We start from the raw sequence: 17,637 nt of genomic DNA, 5'->3' as shown, positions 1-17,637 counted from the left end.
TCAATTAAGACTGAACAGACAATCTTTACTTACTTTACTCACTTTATTTTGTTCCGTTTGAAATTTTCACATCCTCAGGAGGCTCATTACACAGCATTTTCTTAGTTGTGTGTTTACATGTCTAACCAGAGCCTGGCCACAAGATGACAGGCTTCAAAATGGTGTCTATCAAAGAGTTGTATTTCCAACAGAAGCCAACCATGAGGAAACCTTTAGTGGTAATGAGAATTATGACAGAAGAGGATCCTAAAAAGGAGTATTTGGCAATATCATGAAAAGGCCAAGGCATGTTTACAGTTAAAAGTCTTCTGGGGAAAACCTGTGTCCCCAACAGACAACTAATCAAGGCACTGACTAATTCTGAGGATCATTCAGGGAGACAAGATACACTTATTTCCCAACTGTGAGAGTTTCCTTTCTTCCTTGAATACTGTTTTGGGAACCTTACAATTTCTCAAGGAAATAGAAGTTATCAGACTTGCCCAGTTTAAAATAAATAAATAAATAAATAAAAATAGCCTACTTCTGGGTATTTTTCTTTCTTTACTCTAATTACAAGAGGTGGTGGTGGTTTAGTCATTAAGTTATGTCCCCCTCTTGCGACCCCATGGACTGTAGACTGCCAGGCTCCTCTCTCCATGGGATTCTCCAGGCAAGAATACTAGAGTGGGTTACCATTTCCTTCTCCAGGAGGTCTTCCAGACCCAGGAATTGAACCCAGGTTTCCTACATTGCAGGCAGATTTTTTACCAAATGAGCTATGAGGGAAGCCCCCAGTTGCAAGAGAGATCAATAGAGCAATTTTTTTTTCCTCCTGAATATTGGGTTAAATGAACCATATAACTTGCTCTCTGAGCATCTGTCCTTGTTAAGTATTAATAACTTTAAAATTAAAATCATCTGAAGAAATGTCTAGATCTGATATTTTTGTGAGATTACAAAATTTTTTTTAAAAATCTATTTTTCAAATATCAGTCTCAAAACATATTTATTTTTAATTGAAGCATAGTAATTACATTATCATATTAGTTTCAGGTATACAACATCACTAGTGATTCAAAGTTTATGTACATTTTACTCAATTTAATTTTATTATAAAATGTTGGTTATATTTTCTGTATAATACCACTTCAGTATTCTTGCCTTGAGGACCCCATGAACAGTATGAAGAGGCAAAAAGATAGGACACTGAAAGATTAACTCCCCAGGTCAGTAGGTGCCCAATGTGCTGCTGGAAAAAAGTAGAGAAATAACTCTAGAAATAATGAAGAGACAGAGCCAAAGAGAAAACAATGCCCAGTTGTGGGTACGACTGGTGATGGAAGTAAAGTCAGATGCTATAAAGAACGATTTTGCATTAGGAACCTGGAATGTTAGTCCATGAATCAAGGTAAACTGAAGTGGTCAAACAGAAGACGGCAAGAGTGAGTGTCGATGTTTCAGGAGTCAGTGAACTAAAATGGAGTAAAATGGGCAAATTTAATTCAGATGACCGTTTTATCTACTACTGTGGGCAAGAATCCCTTAGAAGAAATGGAGTAGCCCTTATAGTCAACAAGAGTCCAAAATGCAGTACTTGGGTGCAATCTCAAAAATTACAGAATGATCTCTGTTTGTTTCCAAGGCAAACCATTCAATATCATAGTAATCCAAGTCTATGCTCAACCACTAATGCCAAAGAAGCTGAAGTTGAGTGGTTCTGTGAAGACCTACAAGACCTTCTAGAACTAACACCAACTAAAGATGTCCTTTTCATCATAGGGGACTGGAACGCAAAAGTAGGAAGTCAAGAGATACCTGGAGTAACAGGCAAATTTGGCCTTAGAGTACAAAATGAAGCAGGGCAAAGGCTAACAGTTTTGCCAAGAGAACACACTGGTCATTGCAAACACCCTCTTCCAACAACACAGGAGAAGACTCTACACATGGACATCACCAGATGGTCAATACTGAAATCAGATTGATTATATTCCTTGCAGCCAAAGATGAAGAAGCTCTATACAATCATCAAAAGAAGACCAGGAGCTGACTGTGGCTCAGATCATGAACTCTTTATTGCCAAATTCAGATTTAAATTGAAGAAAGTAGGGAAAACCACTAGACCATTCAGGTATGATCTAAATCAAATCCCTTACAATTATACAGTGGGGTGACAAATAGAGTCAAGGGATTAGATCCTGAAGAACTATGGATGTAAGTTTGTGACATTGTACAGGAGACAGGAATCAAGACCATCCCCAAGAAAAAGAAATGCAAAGAGGCAAAATGGCTGTCTGAGGAGGCCTTACAAATAGCTGAGAAAAAAAGAGAGGCAAAAGTCAAAGGAAAAAAGAAAAGATACACCCATCTGAATGCAGAGTTTCAAAGAATAGCAAGGAGAGGTAAGAAAGCCTTTCTTAGTGATCAATGCAAAGAACTAACGGGAAACAATAGAATGGGAAAGACTAGAGATCTCTTCAAGAAAATTAGAGATACCAAGGGAATATTTCATGCAAATATGGGCTCATTAAAGGACAGAAATGATATGGACCTAACAGAAACAGACGATATTAAGAAGAGGTGGCAATAATACACAAGGAAACTATACAATAAGCATCTTAGTGACCCAGATAATGATGGTAACATAACCAGATAACATTTTTCACAGAACAAAACAAAAACTTTACAATTTCATATGGAAACACAAAATACCCATATAGTCAAAACAATCTTGAGAAAGAAAAATGACAGTGGAGGAATCAACTTTCCTGACTTCAGACTATGCTATAAAGCTGTAGTCATCAAGACAGTGTGGTAATGTCACAAAAACGAAATTTAGACAAAGGGAACAAAATAGAAAGCTGGAAGATAAACCCATCCATCCATGGGCACATTATCTTTAGCAATGGAGGCAAGAATATAGAATGGAGGAAAGACAGCCTTTTCAATACATGGTACAGGAAAAACTAGACAGCCCTGTGTAAAGCAATGAAATTAGAACATTTCCTAACACCATACACACACAAAAATATATTCAAAATTGTTTAAAGACTTAAATTTTAAGACCAGAAACTATAAAACTCTTAGAGGACAACACAAGCAATGCACTCTTTGACATATATTGCAGCAATATCCTCTTTGACCCACCTCTTGAGGAATGGAAATGAAAACTAAACAAGTGGGGCTTGCTGTGCTTAGTCACTCAGTCATGTCTGACTCTCTGTGACCCCATGTATTGTAGCTTGCCAGGCTCCTCTGTCCATGGGGATGCTTCAGGCAAGAATACTGGAGTGGTTCCCATTTTCTTCTCCAGGGAATCATCCCAACCCAGGGATCCAACCCAGGGATCCAACCCAGGTCTCCCACATTGCAGGTGGATTCTTTACTATCTGAGCCACAATTAAAAGCTTTTGCACAGTTGAGGAAATTATAAACAGGATGAAAAGGCAGCCCTCAGAATGGGAGAAAATAACTTCAAACAAAGGAACTGACAAAGGATTAGTTTTCAAAATATATAAGCAGTTCATATAGCTTAATATCAGAAAAACAAACAATTCAATCAAAAAATGGGGAGAAGACATAAACAGACATATCTCCAAAGAAAATGTACAGACGACCAATAAACAAATGAAAAGATGCTCCACATCATTCATTATTAGAAAAGTGCAAATCAAAACTACCATGAGGCATCACTTCACAACAATGAAATGGCCATCATCAAAAAATCTACAAACGATAAATGCTGGAGAGGATGTGTAAAAAAGAGAACCATCTGGCACTGGTGGTAATGTAAACTGGTACAGCCACTATAGAGACCAGAATGGAGATTCCTTAAAAAAAGAGACTAGATATAAAACTGTCATATGATCCAGCACTCCCACTACTGGATATATACTATGAGAAAGTGAAGTTGAAAGGGAAGCTGCTCAGTCATGTCCGACTCTTTGCAACCCCATGGACTGTAGCCTACCGGGCTCCTCTGTCCAAGGGATTTTCCAGGAAAGAGTACTGGAGTGGATTGCCATTTCCTTCTCCAGAGAATCTTCCAGATTCAGAGATCGAACCCAGGTCCCCTGCATTGTAAGCAGATGCTTTACCATCTGAGCCACCAGAGAAATGAAAAAGACACGTGTACCCCACAATGTTCACTGCAGCACTATTTACAATAGCCAGGCCATCAGAACAACCTAGATGTCCATTGACAGGTGAATGGATAAAGAAGATGTTATACATATATGCAATGGAATATTACTCAGTCATGAAAAGGAATTTGAGTTGTTTGTAGTGTGGTGGATGAACTTAGAGCCATTATAACTATTATACAGAGTGAAGTTAGTCAGAAAAGTAAAAACAAATACCATATATTAACACATATATATGTAATCTAGAAAAATAGATAGATAGTGGGAAGCTGCTGTATAACACAGGGAGCCCATCCTGGAGCTCTATGACAACCTAGAGGGGTGGCTTAGGGGGACAGAGACTCAAGAGAAGAAAGAGGGTATGTGCGTGTGGGTGTGTTTGTGTGTGTGTGTATGTATATCTAACTATATATATATATATATATAATGACTGATTTGTGTTTTTGTTGAGCAGAAACCAACACATTGTATAGCAATTTATATCCAATTAAAAAATAAATATGTTCATCAAAGTATCATTTTAAATTTTTTATTTTTATTTTTTTGTTTTTTAAAAATTGTGTAATTATCCCCAGAGTTTTCCCTAGTCTTTTTTTTTTTTAACTGCTCCTTTAACCTCTTTGTTCCTTAAATTATATAGACAAGTGCTAAGCATGGAGGTCACTACACTATAGACTATTAGAGCCAAAAACTAGTAGATGTTTGTCTCTCCTCTTGTGTGTGTGTGTGTGTGTGTGTGTGTGTGTGTGTGTGTAGCTCTTTGTTGCTGGTATCCTCTTTTATAGTGCTTGGCTCCTTCATTTTGGACCTCTGGCTACCTTTAACAAGTACTTCTGAAGATCAAGTTAACTACTTGAAGAAAGAAAGCATGTGAGACCTCCTTTCTCATCTGATGGTTGTCACCATTTTATATGGAACCATCATTTCATGTACCTGCAGCAAGCCAAGAACAGTGAACGTTTGTCTCTCTCTTCTACAGTGGCTGGCTAGCTGATCTTCAGAAGTACTTAGTAAGGTAGCCAGAGATCCAAAATGAAGGAGACCACGAAGTGTTGAAAGTGGTGTTCAATCAAAACCACAATGAGGTACCACTTCACACCAGTCAGAATGGCTGCGATCCAAAAATCTGCAAGCAATAAATGCTGGAGAGGGTGTGGAGAAAAGGGAACCCTCCTACACTGTTGGTGGGAATGCAAACTAGTACAGCCACTATGGAGAACAGTGTGGAGATTCCTTAAAAAATTGCAAATAGAACTACCTTATGACCCAGCAATCCCACTTCTGGGCATACACACCGAGGAAACCAGAATTGAAAGAGACACATGTACCCCAATGTTCATCGCAGCACTGTTTATAATAGCCAGGACATGGAAACAACCTAGATGTCCATCAGCAGATGAATGGATAAGCAAGCTGTGGTACATATACACAATGGAGTATTACTCAGCCGTTAAAAAGAATTCATTTGAATCAGTTCTGTTGAGATGGATGAAACTGGAGCCGATTATACAGAGTGAAGTAAGCCAGAAAGAAAAACACCAATACAGTATACTAACACATATATATGGAATTTAGGAAGATGGCAATGACGACCCTGTATGCAAGACAGGGAAAGAGACACAGATGTGTATAACGGACTTTTGGACTCAGAGGGAGAGGGAGAGGGTGGGATGATTTGGGAGAATGCCATTCTAACATGTATACTATCATGTGAATTGAATCGCCAGTCTATGTCTGACGCAGGATGCAGCATGCTTGGGGCTGGTGCATGGGATGACCCAGAAAGATGTTATGGGGAGGGAGGTGGGAGGGGGGTTCATGTTTGGGAATGCATGTAAGAATTAAAGATTTTAAAATTTAAAAAAATAAATAAATAAAATAAAATGTTAATACTCATAAAGAAAAAAAAACAAATACTAATAGAAAACAAACAAACAAACAAAAAAAAAAGAAAGTGGTGTTCACACCATCCAACTGGATAAACACAGGAACTTCACAGATGAGATGATCTACTTGGTGATGACTACAGAAGGGCAGTTTCATTGTTTGATAGCAAATTAAAGTTGTGTGATGTCTACCCTGAAGAACCATGTCAAAGACATAGGGATGTGGCAAAGCTCAATGTATATGACAAAGGCATAATTTAGAGGACAACCAGTAGCAGTGTAATAGTTGTAGATTATCACTGCCAGGAAGACACACTGCATGATTCCATTGCATAAGATATATAGAGTTGAACCACACATCATTCAGAAAACTAAGATCATGGCATCCGGTCCCATTACTTCATGGCAAATAGATGGAGAAACAATGGAAACACTGACAGACTTTACATTTGTGGCTCCAAAATCACTGCAAATGGTGATTGCAGCCATGAAATTAAAAGACGCTTGCTCCTTGGAAGAAAAGCTATGACCAACCTCGACGGCATATTCAAAAGCAGAGACATTAATTTGCCAACAAAGGTCCGTCTAGTCAAGGCTATGGTTTTTGCAGTGGCCATGTATGGATATGAGAGTTGCACTGTGAAGAAAGCTGAGCGCCGAAGAATTGATGCTTTTGAACTGTGGTATTGGAGAAGACTCTTGAGAGTCCCTTGGACTTCAAGGAGATCCTATGAGTCCATACTAAAGAAAATCAATCCTGAATATTCATTGGAAGGACTGATGCTAAAGCTGAAACTCCAATACTTTGGCTACCTGATGTGAAGAACTGACTCATTTGAAAAGACCCTGATGCTGGGAATGATTGACGGTGGGAGAAGGGGACGACAGAGGATGAGATGGTTGGATGACATCACCGACTCGATGGACACGAGTTTGAATAAGCTTCAGGAGTTGATGATGGACAGGGAAGCTGGGAGTGCTGCAGTCCATGGGATCGCAAAGAGTCGGACATGACTGAGGGACTGAACTGAAAAGAACTGACTAAAATTTAGTTGAGTTATGAGAAAAGGATGGTCCATTTTATTTCCCAAAGGAGATGCAAGTGCTTATTAAAGATCTGCTGTTGTTTACTTAGGAGAGCATCAGATAGAACAGTTAAGAGGTAAAAAGGGACTGCATTCACTTAAAATTTACACAGTAGGAAAACAGAAGTAAATCACTACCTGTAAGCATAGCTTATAAGTGTTTAAAATAAAGTGCTTTGGAGGAAGGTAGCATTGTCATTCATTTAACCATATGTAATATGTCATGTTTCTCAACTATAAATCAGCTTTCTGGAATATAATTTACACATCAGGATGCTGAGGATTACCGTTGAGAATAACATAACAGTTTTCACCCTGGTGGGGTTTTCTAATTACCCTCAGTTACAGAAGGTTCTATTTGTAATTATCTTGATCTTGTAGACATTAACCATTTTGAGGACCATCACCATCATCCTACTATCTCATCTGGATCCCAAGATTCATATACCAATATATTCAGTTCAGTTCAGTTCAGTTCAGTTGCTCAGTCATGTCCGATTCTTTGCGACCCCATGAATTGCAGCACGCCAGGCCTCCATGTCCATCACCAACTCCCGGAGTTCACTCAGACTCATGGAGTCTGTGATGCCATCCAGCCATCTCATCCTCTGTCGTTCCTTTTAAATCTCTCCTTCAGGATCTCTACTTCACCATCAGTATTATTCCTAAGATTCTAGTTAATCTCAGCGTTTCAGTTTTTTAAGCCAACTTTTTCACTCTCCTCTTTCACTTTCATCAAGAGGCTCTTTAGCTCTCCTTCACTTTCTACCATAAGGGTGGTGTCATCAGCATATCTGAGGTTATTTATATTTCTCCTAGCAATCTTGATTCCAACTTGTGCTTCATCCAGTCCAGCATTTTGCATAATGTACTCTGCATAGAAGTTAAATGAGTGGGGTGACAATACAGACTTGACATACTCCTTTCCCTATTTGGAACCAGTCTGTTGTTCCATGTCCAGTTCTAACTGTTGCTTCCTGACCAGCATACAGGTTTCTCAGGAGGCAGGTCAAGTGATCTGGTATTCCCATCTCTTTCAGAATTTTCCACAGTTGATTGTGATCCACATAGTCAGTTTTTGGTATAGTCAATAAAGCAGAAGTAGGGTCAGCTACTGAACGACTTTACTTTCACTTTTCACTTTCATGCATTGGAGAAGGAAATGGCAACCCACTCCAATGTTCTTGCCTGGAGAATCCTAGGGATGGGGGAGCCTGGTGGGCTGCCGTCTATGGGGTCGCACAGAGTCAGACATGACTGAAGTGACTTAGCAGCAGCAGCAGCAGCAGGGTCAGCTAAAGTTAACCCCTTGTATTAGTGTATTCCTCATTACAGAAAGGGAAAACTCAGATAATTCCATTTAAGGACACAAAACTTAGGTTTTTATTTAGATTTTAAGGTTTTCTTCAACTAAGGAGAAGATATTTGTCATACATAGTGAAAAATAATTATCAGATTATATGATTGAAATACACTAAATGTGATTAGCATTAATTAAAAATTAACTCCTGAGAGTTTATGTGACCTGACAAAGCTGCCCAGTATACACAGTGTACAGGGGATGCTCCTACACAAGACCGTAACTTTAAGACCAGGCAAGTACCTATATTGCCTAACTTATAGGAAGAAACTGCAGATAGTCAAACAAAATGAGAAGATAGAGTAATTATGTTCCAAACAAAAGAACAAAATAAAACCCCGGAGGGGGGGCGGGGGAAATGTCATGAAGTGGATGTAATTTATTTTATAGTGTTCAAAGTAATCATCATAAGGATGCTCACCAAACTGAGAAGAATTGAGAATTTCAACAAAGAGTTAGAAAATATAAGAAAGAATCAATCAGAGCTATATAATACAATAAGTGAAGTGAAAAATAAATCCTTAAAGGAAATCAATAGCGGAATAGACAATGCAGAAGAATGAATAAGTGATCTGGAAGACAAATTAATGAAAATCACCCAATCAGAACAATAAAAAGAAAAAAATAATTTTAAAAATAGTTTAAGGGACGTCTGAGGTAATATCAAGCGTACTTATATTCACATTATAGGAGTTCAAAAAGGAGAAGATAGAATAGAGCAGAAAACTTATTGGAAGAAACAGTGACTGAATTTAAAGCACTGAACTCTAATAAAAGTTTATTTTAAAAAAGGAAGAAACAGTTGCTGAAAACTCCTTTAACATGTGAAAGAAAACAAGCATCCGGGTCCAGAAAGAAAGAAAGTCTCAAACAAGATGAACCCAAAGAGATCCTGACCAAGACATATCACAGTTAAAGTGGTGAAAGTTAACAAGAAAAATTTAAAGGCAGCAAGAGAAAAATAACTAATAACATACAAGAGAACTCTCTTAAGGCTACCAGTGTCTTTCAGTACAAAGTTTGCAAGCCATAAAGAAATGGTAGGAAATATTTAATGTACTAAAAGGGAAAAAAAAATATTTAAAGAATACTCTACTTGGCAGAGTTATCATAAAATTGAAGGATACATCAGGAGTTTTCCAGATAAGGAAAAGCTAAAGAAGTTAATCATCACTAATCACTCTTAAAACAAATATTGAAGATTCTTCTTTCAGCTTAAAAGGAAAGGCCATAATAAGAAATAAGAAAATATGTGAAAGGAAAAATCTCATTGGTAAAGGAAAATGCATAGTAAAGGCAGTGGATCAGCCACTTACAAAGTTAAAATGCAAAAACAGTAAAATTAACTGTAACTATCACAGTAATCCAAGTCTATGCCCCAACCAGTAATGCTGAAGAAGCTGAAGTTGAACTGTTCTATGAAGACCTACAAGACCTTTTAGAACTAACACCCTCAAAATATGTCCTTTTCGTTATAGGGGACTGGAATGCAAAAGTAGGAAGTCAAGAAACACCTGGAGTAACAGGCAAATTTGGCTTTGGAATGTGGAATGAAGCAGGGCAAAGGCTAATAGAGTTTTGCCAAGAGAACGCACTGGTCATAGCAAACACCCTCTTCCAACAACATAAGAGAAGACTCTACACATGGACATCACCAGATGGTCAACACCAAAATCAGATTGGTTTTATTCTTTGCAGCCAAACATGAAGAAGCTCTAAACAGTCAGCAAAAACAAGATTGGGAGCTAACTGTGGCTCAGATAATGAACTCCTTATTGCCAAATTCAGACTTAAATTGAAGAGAGTAGGGAAAACCACTAGACCATTCAGTTATGACCTAAATCAGATCCCTTATGATTATACAGTGGAAGTGAGAAATAGATTTAAGGTACTAGATCTGATAGATAGAGTGCGTGATGAACTATGGATGGAGGTTTGTGACATTGTACAGGAGACACGGATCAAGACAATCCTCATGGAAAAGAAATGCAAAATGGCTGTCTGGGGAGGCCTTACAAATAGCTGTGGAAAGAAGAGAAGTGAAAAGCAAAGGAGAAAAGAAAAGATACAAGCATCTGAATGCAGAGTTCCAAAGAATAGCAAGGGGAGATAAGAAAGCCTTCCTCAGCGATCAATGCAAAGAAATAGAGGAAAACAACAGAATGAGAAAGACTAGAGATCACGTCAAAAAAAAATCAGAGATACCAAGGGAACCTTTCATGCAAAGATAGGCTCAATAAAGGACAGAAATGGTATGGACCTAACAGAAGCAGAAAATATTAAGAAGAGGTGGCAAGAAATCATGGAAGAACTGTACAAAAAAGATCTTCATGACCAAAATCATCACAATGGTGTGATCACTCACATAGAGCAGGATATCCTGGAATGTGAAGTCAAGTGGCTCTTAGAAAGCATCACTACGAACAAAGCTAGTGGAGGTGATGGAATTCCAGTTGAGCTATTTCAAATCCTAAAAGATGATGCTGTGAAAGTGCTGCATTATACCATCAAATTTGGAAAACTCAGCAGTGGCCACAGGACTGGAAAAGGTCAGTTTTCATTCCAATCCCAAAGAAAGGTAATGCCAAAGAATGCTCAAACTACCGCACGATTGCACTCATCTCACACGCTAGTAAAGTAACGCTGAAAATTCTCCAAGCCAGGCTTCAGCAATACGTGAACTGTGAACTTTCAGATGTTCAAGCTGGTTTTAGAAAAGGCAGAGGAACCAGAGATCAAATTGCCAACATCTGCTGGATCATTGAAAAAGCAAGAGAGTTCCAGAAAAACACCTATTTCTGCTTTATTAACTATGCCAAAACCTTTGACTGTGTGGAACACAATAAACTGTGGGAAATTCTGAGAGATGGCAATACCAGACCCCCTGACCTGCCTCCTGAGAAACCTACATGCAGGTCAGGAAGCAACAGTTAGAACTGGACATGGAACAACAGACTGGTTCCAAATAGGAAAAAGAGTACTTCAAGGCTGTATATTGTCACCCTGCTTATTTAAGTTATATGCAGAATACATCATGAGAAACGCTGGGCTGGAAGAAGCACAAGCTGGAATCAAGATTGCCGGGAGAAATATCAATAACCTCAGATATGCAGATGACACTACCCTTATGGCAGAAAGTGAAAAAGAACTAAAGAACCTCTTGATGAGAGTGAAAAAGTTGACTTAACACTCAACATTCAGAAAACGAGGATTATGGCATCTGGTCCCATCACTTCATGGGAAATAGATGGGGAAACTGTAAACAGTGTCAGACTTTATTTTAGGGGGCTCCAAAATCACTGCAGATGGTGACTGCAGCCAAGACATTAAAAGTCACAAGAGGCTTACTCCTTGGAAGGAAAGTTATGACCAACCTAGATAGGATATTTAAAAGCAGAGACATTACTTTGCCAACAAAGGTCTGCCTAGTCAAGGCTATGGTTTTTCCAGTAGTCATGTATGGACTACTGGAGAGTTGGACTGTGAAGAAAGCTGAGCACTGAAGAACTGATGCTTTTTAACTGTGGTGTTGGAGAAGACTCTTGAGAGTCCCTTGGAGTGCAAGGAGATCCAACCAGTCCATTCTGAAGGAGATCAGGTCTGGGTGTTCTTTGGAAGGACAGACGCTCAAGCTGAAACTCCAATACTTTGGCCACCTCATGTGAAGAGTTGACTCATTGGAAAAGACTCTGATGCTGGAAGGGATTGGAGGCAAGAGGAGAAGGGAACAACAGAGGATGGGATGGCGGATGGCATCACCGACTTAATGAACATGAGTTTGAATGAACTCCAAGTGATGATGATGGACAGGGAGGCCTGGCGTGGGGTTGCAGAAAGAGTCGGACATGACTGAGTGACTGAACTGAACTGAACTGAAAGAGATCAATCTGAAAAAAGGATATGATATTCATAAATACTAACTCTCCCAATATGGGAGCACCTGACTATATAAAGCAAGGAAATATTAATGGATATAAAGGGAGAAGTTGAGAGTTTGCAATAATAGTGTTTTTGTGTGCTTGGTCACTCAGTAGTGTCTGGCTCTTTGTGACCCCATGGACTATAGCCCACCAGCCTTCTTTGCCTAGGGGATTCTCCAGGCAAGAATACTGCCATTCTCTCCTCCAGGGGATCTTCCCAACCTAGGGATCAAACTCAGGTCTCCCACATTGTAGGTGAATTCTTATTCATTAGCCACCAGGGAAGCAATAATAGTAGGGGACATTAATACCCTACTTACATCAATCAATTAATCATCCAAGGAGAAGATCAATAAGAAAATGCTGACTTTAAGTGATATATTAACCACATTGTCTTAATAAATATATACAAAATAGTTTACCTAAAAACTGTATAGTAGATTACATGTTAGGCCACAAAACAAGTCTCAATAAATTTAAGAGGATTAAAATCACATCAAGCATCTTTTCTGACCACAACACTATGAAACTAGAAATAACTATGAAAACAAAACTGGGAAAACATGAACATGTGAAGACTAAACAACATTCTACTAAACAATTAATGGATCAGCAAAGAAACTAAAGAGGAAATTTTTAAAATACCTTGAGGCAATAAAAATGGAGACACAGTTTTCCAAAATCTATGGAACGTAGAGTATATTTGCCAACTATAGGCTGTACAACCTAATGTTTGCTACAGTGCAGTGAAATAGAGATTTTAACACTATGTGTTTGTACAAAATTTCTCAGAATCAAGGTGCAAAAGTCTTCAATTTCAGAAAAGGAAAGTTATAAGCAAAGATCTTTCAGAATGAAGTTATAGGTAACAAATCAGTGTTGTAGCATAAATAATAAAAGGAGTTTTATTAAGCTTTCATCTGGAAAACAAGTTTCCAAATTATAAAAACATGTTTATATATATAGACCTATAGGGGTCTAAATGTAAAATATATATATATATATTATTGTATATTTTAAAAAGTGAAATAATCAACAACAACATTAAGAAGTGCACGGTTATACTAACAACAATGGTGTTTTTCTTTATATGGCTTTGCAAGCTATAGAATACTCCGTGGCTATGCTTTTTCTTAGGAATCAGAATCCGATGTTAGTCCAAAAAGGTTCAATTGGTTCAACTGCAAAATAATAAAATCAAGTTTCTGCTTCTGCTTTACTCTCCACCTTTAATGTGTGGCTTTTGTCTTCATGCTGTTTATGCAACTCTATATATGTCTACCACATTTTAAGTGGATAGAGTTTAGGATGAAGTAAAAGAATTTGCTTTATGACAGCTTGCCCATGGTTAATCCATCTTTAGCCATAAATCCATCTAGAGAAACATAAAGGGTAAAAGACTGAGTATATTATTCAAGAATTTTTAAATGGCTAATTTAAAATATTTCTTGAATATTTTCATATTTGTCTTCATCTTATAAAATATTTAAGTAAAATAAACCTCAAATGCTGCATATATAATATATTTTGGAGAAAAGACATGAACCAAAGGATTTATGTTACCACTGTGTCATTGTAATGTTGGGACTAGACACATACATTCCATAGTATGTTACAGAAGGTTTTTTGTGTGTGTGTTTGTGTACTGTGTTTACTTAACAATGTTTTTAATTTCAGAGATTTAAGAAGTAATTTGGGGTTTCTTTTAGTCACCCTTTTTCTTCTTCTATCTCTACTTTCTTTTTAGTTTAAATTTATTTATTTTAATTGGAGGCTATTTACTTTACAATATTTTATTGGTTCTGCCACACATCAACATGAATCCGCCACGGGCGTACACGTGTTCCCCATCCTGAACCCCTCTCCCATCTCCCTCCCTGTACCATCCCTCCTGGTCATCCCAGTGCACCAGCCCCAAGCATCCTGTATCAAACCTGGACTGGTGATTTGTTTCTTATATGATATTATACATATTTCCATGACATTCCCCCAAATCATCCCACCCTCTGCCTCTCCCACAGAGTCCAAAAAACTGTTCTATACATCTGTGTCCCTTTTGCTGTCTCACACACAGGGTTATCGTTACTATCTTTCTAACTTCCATATATATGTGTTAGTGTACTGTATTCGTGTTTTTCTACTTCACTCTGTATAATCGGCTCCAGTTTCATCCACCTCATTAGAACTGATTCAAATGTATTCTTTTTAATGGCTGAGTAATACTTCATTGTGTATATGTACCACTGCTTTCTTATCCATTCATCTGCTGATAGACATCTAGGTTGTTTCCATGTCCTGGCTATTATAAATAGTGCTGCGATGAACATTGGGGTACACGTGTCTCTTTCAATTCTGGTTTCCTCGGTGTGTATGCCCAGCAGTGGGGTTGCTGGGTCATAAGGCAGGTCTATTTCCAGTTTTTTAAGGAATCTCCACACTGGTCTCCATAGTGGCTGGAGAATGCAAACTAGTAAGTTTGCATTCCCACCAACAATGTAAGAGGGTTCCCTTTTCTCCACACCCTCTCCAGCATTTATTGCTTGTGGATTTTTGGATCGCAGCCATTCTGACTGGCGTGAAAAGGTACCTCATTGTGGTTTTGATTTGCATTTCTCTGATAATGAGTGATGTTGAGCATCTTTTCATGTGTTTGTTAGCCATCTGTATGTCTTCTTTTGAGAAATGTCTGTTTAGTTCTTTGGCCCATTTTTTGATTGGGTCGTTTATTTTTCTGGTATTGAGCTGCTTCTATATTTTTGAAATTAGTTCTTTGTCAGTTGCTTCATTTGCTATTATTTTCTCCCATTCTGAAGGCTGTATTTTCACAATGCTTCTAGTTTCCTTTGTTGTACAGAAGCTCTTAATTTTAATTAGATCCCACTTGTTTATTTTTGCTTTCATTTCCAATATTCTGGGAGGTGCGTCATAGAGGATCCCGCTGTGATTTATGTTGGAGAGTGTTTTGCCTATGTTCTCCTCTAGGAGTTTTATAGTTTGTGGTCTTACATTTAGATCTTTAATCCATTTTGAGTTTATTTTTGTGTATGGTGTTAGAAAGTGTTCTAGTTTCGTTCTTTTACAAGTGGTTGACCAGTTTTCCCAGCACCACTTGTTAAAGAGATTGTCTTTTCTCCATTGTATATTCTTGCCTCGTTTGTCAAAGATAAGATGTCCATAGGTACGTACAGAGTGTTTTATAAGAAATTAATCAAAAGGAAATGGGAAAAAAATAGTTTTAAAACATTATGTGATTTTCTTTAACGACAAAAGTTAGGTATTTATCATAGTAGTGCTTTAAACCATTTTTTGACAATCATGTAAACTTTATTACCAGAATCTTCCCTAGAACTTTTCTTAGTGCTTCCTTGACCTCTTTGTTCCTCAGAGTATAAATAAGAGGATTAAGCATGGGGGTCACCACTGTGTAGAAGAGAGAGACAAACTTTCCTTGATCTTTGTATGTACTTTTGGCTGACTGCAGATACATGAACATGATGGTTCCATAGAACATGACGACAACTGTCACATGGGAAGAACAGGTCCCCAAAACTTTCTTTCTTCCAGTAGCTGATTTGATCTTCAAAACTGCTTGAGTAATGTAACCATAAGAGACTAGGATGAAGGAGATAGGCACAACAAGGAAGAGGATACTAGCCACAAAGAGCTCAGCCTCATTGAAAGTGGTATCCACACAAGCCAACTTGATAAGTACAGGGACTTCGCAGATAAAATGATCCACTTGGTGGTGCCCACATAAAGGTAGCTGCAGCGTGAGAGTGGACTGTACCAGGGTGGTGGCCACCCCACTAAGCCATGCTAAAGATGTCAGGGCCATGCAGAGATGAGGATGCATTAGGAGAGCATAGTGGAGGGGACGACAGATGGCCACATAGCGATCATAGGACATCACAGCCAGAAGGACACACTCAGTAGATCCAAGAGCAAGAGAGACATAGAGCTGAACCATGCAGCCACCATAGGTAATGGTTTTCATGGGATCCTGCAAGTTTACCAGGAGCTGAGGAGTAACACTGCTAGTAAAGCAGAGGTCCAGGAAAGAGAGATGAGAAAGGAAAAAATACATTGGTGTATGAAGTTTGGGTTCCAGATGAGATATCAGAATGATGATGGTGTTCCCTAAAATCGTTAGTAAATATAAGATCAAGATGACCACAAAGAGGGCCGTCTGTAACTGAGGGTAATCAGAAAACCCTAACAGGATAAAACCTGTTATGTTTCCCTCATTGGTGCTCTTCACCATCCCCATGTGCAAAGTATTTTCCAGAAAGTTGAGTCATAGCTGAGAAAGATTATGTATTACATAAGGTCAGATAAATGACAATGTCATCTCTCCCCAAAGTTATATGTTAAATGGTTAGACCTCATAACTTGTACCTATTTTTCTATTATGTGCATTCTAAATAAATACAGTGTGCATTCTCTCAATGGCATAGGTGTCTTCTGATGCTCTGCAAGATAGAAAAGAACAGATTTTTTTAATGATCAAACTATAGTAATTAAAACAGTATTGTATTGGCATAAAGGTAAACGTATAGATCAATGGAGCAGGATAGAGAACCTAGAGATAAACGCTTGCATATAAACAGGTAATCTTCAACAAAGAGACCCAGAAAATACAATGTAGAAAGGGCAGTCTCTTCAATAAACAGTTTGGGGAAAACTGAATAGCCACATGCAAAAGAATAAAACTGAACCCCTAGCTTACACCATACACATAAATCAACTTAGATTAAAGATTTGAATGTAAAATCTGAAACTGAAACTCCTAGAAGAAACATGGAGGAAAACCTTCATGGTCTTGGTCTTGGTGATGATTTTAAAGATATAAGACCAAACCATGGGCAACAAAAGCAAAAATCCATGGAAGGGGAGAAAATATACAAAATTACACCTAACATCCAAGATATGTAAGAAATTCAAATGTCTACAACAACAACAAAAGAGATGACCCAATTAAAAAGTGAACAAAGAACTTGAACAGACATTTCTCAAAACAAGACATACAAATGTCCAGTAGGCATATGAAAAAGTGTTCAACACCACTAATCATCTGGGTAATGCAAATAAACCCACAATGAGATATCACCTCATACCTGTAAGGATGGCTGTTATAAAAAAAAATGACAACAAATGTTGGAAAGATTATGGAAAAATTAGAATCTTTGTACCGTATTAGTGGCAATGAAAAACAGAATCAATGTTCCTCAAAATATTATAACTATCATACGGTCCAACATTCCCACT

General features: G+C 38.0%; 1 protein-coding gene across 1 annotated transcript; it reads right to left on the bottom strand.

Moving 5' to 3' along the window:
• Nucleotides 1–15,685: 15,685 nt before the first annotated feature.
• On the bottom strand, nucleotides 15,686–16,639 carry LOC138441207 (olfactory receptor 2G2-like). The gene has a single exon (XM_069591858.1). It carries the CDS (start codon nucleotides 16,637–16,639, stop codon nucleotides 15,686–15,688), a length of 954 nt encoding a protein of 317 aa, XP_069447959.1.
• Between the last annotated feature and the right edge of the window lie 998 nt (nucleotides 16,640–17,637).

The sequence above is a fragment of the Ovis canadensis genome, chromosome 5 (assembly GCF_042477335.2).
Source record: "Ovis canadensis isolate MfBH-ARS-UI-01 breed Bighorn chromosome 5, ARS-UI_OviCan_v2, whole genome shotgun sequence".
NCBI classification, from domain to species: Eukaryota; Metazoa; Chordata; class Mammalia; order Artiodactyla; family Bovidae; genus Ovis; species Ovis canadensis.
The sequence above is the reverse complement of the archived record's forward strand: the minus strand, read 5'-3'. Positions and strand labels throughout refer to the sequence as shown.

What these genes read in the sequence shown, in the direction of transcription:
- LOC138441207 (XM_069591858.1), bottom strand. Translation starts at nt 16,639, where the DNA reads ATGGGGATGGTGAAGAGCACCAATGAGGGAAACATAACAGGTTTTATC.